At 29.6% G+C, this 13,432-nt stretch overlaps 1 protein-coding gene across 1 annotated transcript in view; it reads right to left on the bottom strand.

The window, feature by feature from the left end:
* Nucleotides 1-5,154, bottom strand: part of LOC143922314 (uncharacterized) — a 56,232-nt gene extending 51,078 nt beyond the window's left edge. The window contains exon 1 of the mRNA XM_077445539.1: nt 5,058-5,154. Within this exon, the coding sequence (XP_077301665.1) occupies nt 5,058-5,060 (3 nt within the window). The 5' untranslated portion in view covers nt 5,061-5,154. The remainder of the gene's footprint in view (nt 1-5,057) is intronic.
* Between the last annotated feature and the right edge of the window lie 8,278 nt (nt 5,155-13,432).

The raw sequence follows: 13,432 nt of genomic DNA, 5'->3' as shown, positions 1-13,432 counted from the left end.
ATTTAAAAATCAAAAATCAAAAATCAAAGCTGTTTATATTACAACACTGAGCGACGCCGGGTAATACAACTAGTTACGAATAAAATTGAAATAAATATAATTCTATTGTAAGCAGCAAGAAAGTAATTTGATAATAAAGAGACATCGGGAGCAAAAATCAAGTTTTAGAATTTACCTATTTATTGTATGTATGAAAGCGTTAAGGCGAGTGCACGCGTGGAGGTTCGTCTGCAGGCAAATCGGTAGACGTTAGCAATATCTAAGAAACTAGCACATTACATATGTACATACATACATACGTATGTTTAGGTATAGATAAGGCTTTTTGTTCACAACACAATACAATGGGTGATTCTGCTTACATAAAGAAAAATTTGCACTCTTAGTATTATTACATTATGGACCGAAGATTATAATCACAATTCTTTTTTAACAATGATTTTAAGGATTTTTTTATACTATACATACAAATGTAAAGAAGTTGTATTGTATTTTGTATTTGACAAAAGATCTTTAGAAACGAAGTCGATAGAAATTTCGTCAATTGGCGACATTTTTCTTGCACTCAAAGTGATAGGATCGAAATTTTTATATACAGAGGGTCAAAGGTGACTTAAAAATCACATTATTATAAAGCTGACGCATTTAAACGCCAATAATGAAACAGACAAAGAGCGCATGTTAAGATATTAAACATATTCAGATCCACAAGTAATTTGGCTTCACATTACAAATATTTTTCCATAACCTTACAAATCACGGGTATCATCGGTCAAAAAGCCCTGACTTCTATGCAAAAACATACCTTTTGAATGCAAATAATTCGAAATTATGTTAAATTTAAAGTTAACAAAGCAAACTTCGATTTGCTGATATAATTTCCGGGAGAAACGTGTTATTTCATTATCTTAAAAAAGTTCGATAACATGTCACACGTGATTTAAGCTGTCCACTTATGACTTTTATATCGCTTATACTAATTCTCTTGAAATGATTAATTAGCCAATCGAATGTATCCCAAAATATGCTATATTATTTTGCCGTATCAATTACTATTATACACATAATGATTCATATATTACATATATAACCAATTTAATTTTACCAACGCAGTTTTCTTATCTGTTCAAAATATTGAAGGGCGTGACGAGAAGATACATATGTAAGTATGCTTCTTATAAATTTCCAAAGATTTGCTGATTTGGCACGTTTTAATGGATTGCTTTATGTTCGATAGTCACTTTTTCGTCCTTTTGGAGCAATACTTAAACAATTTGTTTTCGCGATGTTTGGGTCGGTTGCAAAACAAAGTACAGCGTAGGAATAAAACAAAAGGTATTCATTAATGACGGTTGGAAATATGTATTGAATGTTGGAAGGAGGGTAGTTTGGTATAGATATTAATTATTCACTAATTATAATAATTGCAACGTGTTCGTGTTTCTCATACGTACGTATTTCCGAGTTTAACAATAACCCTACACTTGAATGCTACTTCGTAAACAAAACGATAGCACAACACTGATGTATAAAAATAATAATCCACAGACATTTTAAAGCGGCCTTGACAATAGCGTCTCGATTTTTATGCCATAAAACGTAAAAGACTAGAGAACAGGTAAGTTTAGTTATTATGATAACGGTTTTAACGTCAATAAAATTAAAAACAAATACTAAAAAAAATCCTTCGATTGAATTGAATCTAGTCAATGACTATATGCACACTGCACATTCATTAAAAACGATGAAAACTTTACTAAATCTACATGTATGTACATACATACATTGTGCATATATACATATGTACGAAGTAACAGAAGAAGCATTGTAATCTAAGAAATTTTGATTTCAGGATTTTAACCCATTCAATATTGTTCTCTGATCACGTTTTTATTAGGTTTTTATAGAAAATGGGTGTGTGTAGTGTATTGAGGACAATTCAAACACCATTGAATCATAAAAAATAATAATTGTTCTATTAAAGATTAAGGGTCGATCATGTAGCTATTTCTAAAGAAAGATAAATCTTTATAGCTGAATTTTAAATTAATAACGTCACACTGTATCATTTTGTTTGTGAGTGAAGTATTAACCGTGACGTTATGACTCTTTTTTCAAAATATAAAATTCATCAAACGAAAGTGACTTTTATTTTCTCCGAAGCTTCTTTATATAAATTTTAAGACATTTATTTTTCTAGTGAGGTAATCTGTTCACCGTGTTAAGCCCATTGAACCGAAAAATTATGTACATATATAATACTTGAATTTATCTTGGAATACATTATTTTAGAATCCACAATATTATTATGAAAATCTGAAAGTGTCAGTTCAGAGTTGCCAATATTTCTCTCTCATGGCCATTTGAACCTTCATACATATATTATAGTATAATTATTAAAGACGGCTTATATAACGATATTTATGCATACGTGTGTGTGGTTTTATACATTGTACATATATAGTTATAAAATACAGCCAATGTAATTGGAAAACTGTTTTTGATGAAAATCCAGCTTCGATGGTAACAAAATATTTATTCAATACCTTTTGTATCCACGGATGCATATATGTATGTACACGCTCGCCATCGCATCGGTTGCAGCTGAAGTAAATAAGCAAAATTCTAATCAGGGAAATGTTCACGTCCAGTAAGCTCCATAGGGACTATTGAAATATGCAGGTTATTTAAATATGTAAATTACAGGATTGATTTGATTCAGTGCATAAATCGTGCACGATATTGGTTGTTGCATTTGAAATATCGACCCCATTTACTCGTCGTATACTGTAGGTACATATATAAATTTGTTAAATGTATGTGTACTATGTACATACATACATACAAAAAAGGGGTTTAAATACGAATGACGAATGCACGCATTCTTTATAAAATACAATTACGCTTTACATACATTGTAATAGCAAATAAAATTTACCGTGAAGGAAACGATGTAATATTATTTCAAATCTTCATATAAGCGGAAAAATGTATTTCGGACACACGTACGTATGTATGTACATATTATATCAAACTATTCGTTTGCAATTTTTTTGCACTATGTCACTACGTATCGAAATATTCACCACCAATGGCTAGTAAAAGCATTAATATAAAAATTCCTATTCAAACACATGTATGTGAGTATGTATATGCACATAGATGCGTGTAAACAGAAAGTTATGATGTTATGAAATACTTAATGTTTTAATCCAGTTAGTAATCCTGAGCTAGCTAAACATGTTATAGATTAGATTAAAAAATTGTACTGGTTCGTGATATCTACCATCCTTTTACGCCTAATGAATATTAAATTGAACAGCGCAAATATACGAAAGATCATAGGGTAAAAACTTACGACCAAAGGTTATATCACAAAGCAGCGGGCTATAATTTCTGCCCGTTTCTTTGTGGAACTGCATATTATGCAATATCGTTTCGAATATCAATGAACACTTTGAATAATATTCAATTATTACAATTTTGCCATAGTGACATTACAGAGAAGTTCCAAGTCGTCACTATGGTTAAACAAAAAAAAGAAAAACATATACAGTATACAGTAATATGAAAATAAAATAAAACTAAAATAAATAAAATAATAGAAAACGTTACTAGATTAGCATATTTTAGATTAAAGAAATCTAATTTAATAGAAATATGGAACCATCAAATATCTACAAGTTGGCTGGGAACATCGAAGCTCAATTCTGCAAGCTCAATTGCTCAACAAAACAACCAGTAATTTATAGAAATATTTCCCCAAATACACTCTACGTCGTGACTCGAGAAGAATATAAAATAAATTCAAATCTTACTAGTTAACAATTGTGAAAAACAGTTTTTGAAATGGTCTTCCAGAATCAATTATCAAATTATGACAAAATACCTATTGATATTGTTTTTGAAAGACTAGGCAATTCGGTATTTTTTATTATTATATATCATATCCTATCTTGTTAAATCCAATTTTAGCCAATACAGTATTTTTACATTATTTTTAGAACTATTTATATGTATGCCCGTGTGTAAAGCTTTTAAAACTATGTATAGCTGTAAAAAGGTCAAAAAGCGCGACAAAAGCAACACCATATAGAGGTCGATAAAACAGTTTTTATTCTTCCCTGAATAAAATGTAATTTTGGATTTACGAGGTTTACAAGTTGCATAACGATAGGTAGTCGGGTAAAAATAAAAAGCCTGCTCGAAAACACTCAAATACTCAAAGATACATATATATATATATATATATATATATATATATATATATATATATATATATATATATATATATATATATATATATATATATATATATATATATATATTATAATTATTATTGTTATTATAAATGCTATTTTTTATGTATGTATGGATGTATTTATGTTTATGTTTAATTGTTATTTTGTTTTTTTTCTTTTTTGTGTTATATTTTTTGACCATTGTGGCGCTTTAGGAATTCCTGTTATGCCACAATGGTCTGTTTAAAATAAATAAATAAATAAATATATATATATATATATATATATATATATATATATATATATATATATATATATATATATATATATATATATCTTGACATATCAATTAAAACAAAATTGAAAATATCGCTTTAATATAAACTCTATCTTTAGATACGTGCAGGTATAATTGATATAATAAAAATGATATGCAATTTGCCGTACAAAAGTTTTTCAAGACCGTTCAACGACAGTGTGTGTCCACGAAATACATACATATATGAAGTGATGAAAGTCTTATTGCCAGACTTAGGCGGCCAGAATGCTTTAACACACAAAAAATGGTTCACTAATGTCAATCACATTGGGCTAAAGCATCCTGGCCGCCCAAGTCTGCTTTATTACAATGGATTGTTTTCTGAGAAGAGAGCTCATGGCTTTGGCAGTTGCGCACTAATGGTATGAGCTACGGTAGTATCTTCCCAGATCAATCAATCCATTCAAGTCAAACTTTGACATTTGACTATCGCCAGATAGCTCGTATCATCAATCGGTGCGCACCCACCGTGAAATTTGTAACACAACTGCACTTGCCATGCCGCTGCACCAGAATGCACCGAGGAACGCATCGTTGTAAGCGATGCACGTCGGAGATCACATGTCGACGCCTGCCGCCAGTTCAAACTCAACTAAATGAGTATTTTACGCCGTTGTGGAAAAAAAAAACGTTACCTAGCCCTTATCAACGGACACTATAAATAGACGACGTTATCGGGGTTCGACGAGCGGAGATCGATAGCTGGTCACCGGCGGTCAACGTGTTAAGCGAATGCTGCATGCATTATATTATGATTCTCAATGCTGAGGTTTTCAAACTGTGCGTTACGGTCCAGCGAAAGGGTAGCTTTCGGTCACGGGGTCAGAGGTTTCAGTCCTAACCTATCACTTTTAATTCAATTTTATCAGATGTCATATATGTACTACTTTATCTATGTATATATATGTACATATAAGTATATCACTAAAATAACGTCGTGTTTCTCAAATTTACAAATCGCTTGTATCTCTTAGGAGACAATGGATTTTATTGGTTTATGTACATATGTACATTCAGTTATTTGAAAAATAATTAAGATGTGTACATATGTATATTGGGAAAGTATAATGTACATGTGAAACGTAAAAAAACTTTTACTCCAAGAATAAGGGCGAAACCAGATAGCGGTGAATATGAGACGTGGTTTTTTTTTTGATAGTTTTACATATCGAAAAAGTGTGGCGTTCATGGGACGCGTACATGGGATAGTCCTTTCAAAACGATATAAAAAAAATCGCTTCGTGCTATTATTTTCATCATAAGTATTTTTAAATAATTGTAAAATACAATATTAAATTATATTCGATTGTTTTATTTTCGTCTTTCAAAGAAATTTAAATTCTCGTAAAAAGTATAATGCTTAACAAAGAAGAAATCAAAATATTCAATTGCACATACATAATTTATGGAATTATGGAAGTAGGTTTTTTTTTTAAGTAATTCTATTTTGAGAGCTATTCTAAATATTGATTGATTGGTAATATTCAAACACTGGAAAGGAAAATGTTTCTTATACATATTATTAAGAAAATAAGCACATTTAAGAGTCTTCAAATTTTTTTTAAGCTAACACGTGTTTTCATTTTATTTTTGTCTTTTTATACCGATAAAAAATATAATCTTTAAAAAGACTCAAGAATGCAAATGTGACGAGTGAGATTTTTTTTTCCGAAACTGACAAAATATTTTCATTAGATATTCATATTTTTAAACCTTCATAAAGAATATCATGAATATTCGTACTCTCAAAATATAACGGCTTCCTAGATATCTACTAAATATTTTGACAATCGCTAGTGTGACGATCTATGTACATATCTACATATGTATGTATACATAGTAGTAGTCACCTGCGACGCGATTGGGTACGAGAAATGTTTACATTCAGCGTTTGCCTTGTTTCTAGATCTGCGTAATGATTTACTAAAGAACCAATTCTACATACACATACATATGTACATATATAATATTTATATGTACAATACTAACAAGCTTTTTTATCTAATATATCCGAAAAACGATCAGTAACTTTCCGACATTCAAAACTTTGTGAATAATCTTTGTACAATTTATGTAGTACAAGTAAACTGAAACTTAATGATACTAAACATTTTATTATTGCTAATGTAACAACAAATTTGATGAGCTTACTTTAAAATTGAACAAAACAAGATAAACGAAGTTTATATTAAGCAAAACTACATATGTAATGAGTTTGCATGTATATTGATGTACATACATATGTACATATATACAATGGGGTCATCCAATTTACATGACAACGGGTTTCCAAAAAAGCTGCAATACGTACAAAGAATAAGTGTTGAGCATTCATAAACGGATGACACTGATAAACTCGGAGCTAAGTACACTTGATAAAATGCACGACTTTGCAAAACTGAATAATAATGTAATACAAATATAGAAAATCCAAAAAAATGAAGGCACATAGAAACAAAATTATTATTTTTTTTCAGTTGAAAAGATTTTTTGAAGAGAAAGACAAAATGCGTTCGAAACAGGTTGGCCGTTAGCTCTAGAATATATTAAACTCAAATATTAATGACGATTTTCTGAAAATAACGATTCCCCCATACAAACACCCATTGCGAGCGCGACGCGTTTTGTACGAGGACTTTCTAGCGAAACGACGACTCGTTAATCAGTCAAAACCATAGATATAGAATAACAACCATCTATGGTCAAATCTTATCATAATTCACACAAATAAACTTCAATAAGAAAGTATTAAGTGTTAAATTTTTTTAATAATAAAAATAATATATATGAAAAAAATCTACTTCTTCGAAATTTTTGGTTTGGTTGGTGGCACAGGACATTGTTTAAAATCAATGATTTTTTTTTTATTTAACCACTTAATCGCCACGCGTTTGTATAAACCGATTCGATTATTTTATTATACGTGTTTTTGGTGCCAAACTAATGAAAAATATTGACTTTTTTCAATTTCATTAGTATCACAGGATATTTTTAGATGTCACTGTGAATAAAACAAAATTAATTTCGAGTCATAGCCTTAAATACAAAAGAGCACCTATGAAAATCCAAAATTCGCGTTTTTCGCTCCGGCTTCACGTATATATCTGCATGTATGTAAGCAAGAAATAAATGACACGGTTATTATCTTTTTATCTTTTTTGGAAATAATTATAAAAATCGTTACACACATACATACATACATAGCCCTGAAACATTTGACTTAAAGACCCCTTTGCCTCCAGAGGTATTTATGAAAACATTTAACAACAGGTTTTTGGAGATTTTAAATTTCGAACAAAGGATTTCCGCAAACTGCCGGAAACCCATTGGACGACAACACTGTCTACATAATACGTAGTATGTATGTATGTATGTAGAACGGTAAGTGGTCCATAATACCGACATGCTTTGTTAGAATGCGAAAAACGTAAATGCGTAAGCTAAGAAACTGAAGGTACAAAAAAAATTAAGCGTCTTAACTTTTCATGTTCGACAATGCGTATCCCATCTGAAATACATATGCATGTACATTGTACAATAATAATACTACGAAGCAAAAAATTTAGTTTTGGTTTATAAAACAAGTACATAATATTAAAAAATGAAAACTTAATTGTAAATTTTAATTCAATCATACATGTGTGGCGGATGCGAACGAGTTGCGTTTTGAATTATATGTAGATTAAAAAAAAATATCTCTGACATATAGCACCGTCATAGATTTATCTACCTAAGATATTTTTACATAGTAGATATGTATGTACATATATCACCAACAATTGATACGTAGACATGTATGTATAGATTTCACATTAAATAAATACTTCGACAAAATCGACAAAAATTCCGTTAAGAGCGTTTTTAACCATTGATACTACACATGTACATATACGTACATATGTACATTAGGGAACATCGAAAACAGCGAGTTTTGGAATTTGGAAACACCTCTAGTTGGAAAAGATGCTCTGTATCATGGAGAATTGGTAAAAAATTAAATAAAAATTCTAAAAAATATATTTGCACTTCCGCCAGTCCATTAAAATTTGTGAACATCATAAACTTTACCGATTTTTGAAGGTTTTTTTTTAAATTTAAGCTCAGTTTTAGTACTTTATCTTTTTCAATTCACCTCATCATATAAATTGAATATTTTACATTAAAAAAAAACTAAAAATCTAAAACTTTCGCGCGTACCTTAAGAGGGCTGGACAGCAGCACCTTGTCCATACAAACGTACTATACTTCTCCCTTCCTCAATTATGGCACAAGAAAAAATTTTTATAGGAGCTAGGAGCCGCCAAACATCTATAAAATCGCCTCTTTTTTACACCCACGAAATGAGTCTAGCGTGGTTATTTAACGGTCGATTTTTAAAAAAATACGCTTATAGATGCACAGAAAATATCTTTCTCATACCGATGATGAAATTTTTTTTAAAATTGGTCCAGTTTTGGAGGAGAAAATAGTAGAATACGAACCCTCGATTTGGTCAATTTAAAACACGTTTTATCTGATCGAAGCGCAACTGTCGCATTCACTCAATATATATATTGATATATATTGTCGCACACAATATATATATCGAAGAAAGGAACGGTAACAAAATTAAGGTTTCGGGTGTAAAGCCCTCTTAAACGGGCTACCTCGTTCCACCAACTTGCAATATCTCAAAACTCGTTTTACCAACTTCTTCAGTGTTAAATTACATCGACGAATTTGTACACATATATACATATGTACAAAAGGCATATACGAAAAATTTTAACATAGTGAAATACTTATTGTGCGAGATAAAAATAAACTATAAAAATTGGATTTTTAAAAGTTTTTTTTAAATATTTTAAAGGTGTGTAAATAGTTTAAAAATCTATGAATGATTACAATATGTCTTTTATATTAAATATATGACATATGTACATGTATAAAAAAAAAACATTTTCTATATAGACGAAAAGTTGACAAAACGAGTCTCGAGCTATTGCAAGTTGGTAGAACGGAGCGCACCGCATTAAACGCCAGTCTAATTAGCATTTTCATTGTCCATGTTCCTTAAGCATGGACAATGAACTAAAACCGATAAAATTAAATTTAAAATATCCTTTAAAAATCGATAAAATTTACGAATTTCACATTCTTGAATGCGTTGGCGTCAGTGTAGATATTTTTTGAATTATTTTTATGCTATTTCTACGGATTCTCTGTGATAATGATCCTGCTGCATAATGCGAAATGGGTTAGTTAGTACACATGCGAAAGATAAGATAGAAGTACTGTATGACACATCAATTTTGTGTAAGTAAACAAAGTGAGGTTTATCGCAATGAGCATAAATAAATATTAAATAAATTACACACGTATACAAAATAAATAAAAAAGTACAATAAATCTAGTTCGACAAACAATGTAAAGCGTAAAGTTTGAGAGCGTTGCTATTTAATTATTGCGATTACACTGATTTTTTTTTAATGACACCACAGATAGTTAAAAATTATGAAAATAAGGCAAATCAAATTTATGACTCTTTCACAATGTGCTTGTTATTTTTAAAATCCAACTATAAATTTAATTAACACTACAGCATACAATACTAACCTACATACATACATACTATCGACAACATTTTGGAATTACATACGACCGTAGCTTCATATAAATCCAATGTGCATTTTATGTTTATTTATTAGTGACCTATTGTAGAAAAGTGTATATTAAGCGTATACGGAAGAAGTGCATTGATACTTTGTTTCGATCGATGTATTCAATTTTCCACTGATTAATGTTTCGTATTGATGAAAAAGGACCGGCATGCGCAATAAATCGAATACATATCGTCATAATTGGCAATCTTAATACATGTACAGATTAGTATCAAAGTAACGTTGAATTAAAAAAAAATATCATCTATTTCAAACTACATTCATACATATTAATTTTGCCTCATACAAAAGATTTATCTGAAAAATGGCCGAATTTATTTTATTTTCAAAAAGTTACGTTGCAACTTAAATATGATTAATTTTGACTGATTTGCGAAGATCCCTAAAGATGACCAAATGTCCAGGTTGACCTTTCAAGACAGCCAAACGTCCCGGTTTTATATAACTGCTAAGTGACTTCTCATTGTTCAGAAAACCAAACCCCCCCGCATTTACGAAATTGCAAAAAATGCATGAATCTTTTCAAACTACATACATATGTATATTTTTTTTCATTATTAGAAATTTAATTTCGATTTTTATAAAGGGTTTTAATTAAACATAAAAAAGACATTTTATTTTCCTTTACAACTAAATCAAGGTTTTTCTTAATCTTCTTTGGCAAATAAGAATAATTTTCATCTGATATTAAAATAATAACTTAAAAAAATAAAAGGAAGGATCTTAATCTACATAAGTGTACGCTTTTTATAAGCTTTTTTGTATCATTCTTGTAATATCTATCTTTTTATTTATGTACCTGTACCTACATATGTATGTTATTTTTATTTCATAAGAAGAAAATACCACAGCGCCTAAATCTTTTGTAAAATATAAATAATAAAAAAAAGATTCCTACATTTTTTAATTAACCTAAATATTCTATACCATAATGTATTGTAAATTAAATTTTCGATTAAGTGGTTGTATTTACGACTAAATTATCATTTTTAAATAAAGCTAATAAATATAAGACCATCTTCTGAAAACGAATCATATTAATATAAACCTTTCATTTTATTTAATATCAGTAAAATAATTTTTAATTTAATTTAAAATTCAATAGTTCGTAAAAATAATTACCTATTAGCATCCAACATACATATGTACTTCGCCAATGTTGAACAATAGTAGTCTCTTAAGTATTAGGCAAATTACATATATGTATAACATTATCAGTTAAATTTTCGCATTTGCAATTCAAACGTGGAAAAACAATACATATACAGTTTTAGCTTCGCGCAAATAATCATATGTAGATAAATACGTACATACATGCATGTTAAGAAGCAATATACGCTTAAGTAATATACATACATACATGAGACATATGTTATATAAATAAAATGATTAATTCACTAAGTCGCAATACTATACATAAATATGTATATTAAATTCGGAAAATGTCATATTGTTGGGAAATTGTTTACACGATAAAAAAAACACTGAAAATCCAAATATCTAACCAGTATTTAGTGTCAAAATCTCACATCCAACAACGAATAAATAACTGTTTTCCGGATATGAACGTTTCAATTAGAAAATTCGAATACTTAATTTTTATACAAAAAAAAGATGATGATGATGATGATGATAGTCAATTAATTGTTATCACGGCGAATAGAATTTTCCAATAATTGGGTATTGGATGGATTATAATAACAATATAAATGAACTACCATTCATGTGGCTTGTGTTATGCTGCGTACGGACCAAACCAACGACGATTTTGGTCCAACGTTTTAACCAGCAGGACCAAAATCGTAGCGTACAAAATATCGAAATAAAAATTAAATTTAAAAATTGAAATTAAATATCAAAATTAAAAATATTATTATTATATTAAAATTAAATTCAAATATCAAAATAAAATTATAATCAATATATTAAAATTAAAATAAAATATTGAAAGTTAAAACAGAACATGCCCAATTTAAATAAATTTTCGAGATTGACCTAAAATTAGATCATCAACAATCACATACAGGTAATCCTCGACTTTTGTTTGTCGAAGATGTTTTGACTTACGAAGATACGCACTAAGATCGAAAAAAAAATCAAAGAATTATTATTTTTACTTCCCCGTAATGCGCAGTTACTGAGAATATATCATGTGTTAGTATGGGTGACCGAGCGATGGTCCCAACCCGGTACGTAGTCGGTTTATCAAACGAAATTTTTTTAGTCTTCAATTGTTTCTCTCGTCGAAATAAATCAATTAATTAAATCATTTCAGAGGTAAATTTTATCGGATAATGTGTGATTATTAATTTTATTTCGACGAAAGAAAAAAAACCCTTTGACAAATCACCGACATCCGACACCGCGTTTTTTTATGAATTGTTTTTTTTTTATCGATCGTCGACGGTAGAAATACAGTAACATCTCGTGACGACTTTAACAATATTTTTTTTCGCTGGTAAGCAGAGAAATTATAATATTTCTCTGGTTTTAAATGCGTATCGTCATAATTCAAAACATTGTTGCAATTCAAAACATCAACGATGATCTAATTTTAGCTCAATCTCGCTCTTTAGCTTGATTTTGATGTTTAATTTCAATTTTAAAATTTAATTTTTATTTCGATATTTTGTACGCTACTGCTGGTTAAAAAGTTGGCCCAAAATCGTCGTTAGTTTAGTCCGTAAGCACCATTACGTAAGCCCTACATTTACGTGATTAATTGGTTCTTAGAAACGTATGTATATGCACCATATTGTACATGGGGATGTCATACATTCATACATATGTATGTACATAAATCTATGTAGTCTATCTTATTCAATGCTAATAATTTCGAACGGGTTAAAAAATATTACTAGAAAATATTGTATGGGGTGGTATCTATTATGTATGTACTACAAATGTATAATTAATAACAAAACGATCCGAGTACGATAAATTACACAAGACATACCTTTTACGTAAACAATAAATTGTTTTGTCATAATTAATTGGCATAAATTGGAGATTGTTATGTTGATCACGTTGTTACGTTTAAACTAAACATCAATGGTAATTAGCGCGAGTGAAACGACCCACAAAGGAAAAGGTTACTGAAAACGTCGAGGGCTGGAAAAATATTTCACTTTGAAATTGATTAATGATTTTCATTTTAAAACTACCGTACTTTTGAATGCGCCCAAAGGGCATATATACATAAGTACATGTAC

The sequence above is a fragment of the Arctopsyche grandis genome, chromosome 2 (assembly GCF_051622035.1).
Source record: "Arctopsyche grandis isolate Sample6627 chromosome 2, ASM5162203v2, whole genome shotgun sequence".
Lineage (NCBI taxonomy): Eukaryota > Metazoa > Arthropoda > Insecta > Trichoptera > Hydropsychidae > Arctopsyche > Arctopsyche grandis.
Note: the sequence above shows the minus strand (reverse complement) of the source record. Positions and strands in the feature narration are given on the sequence as shown.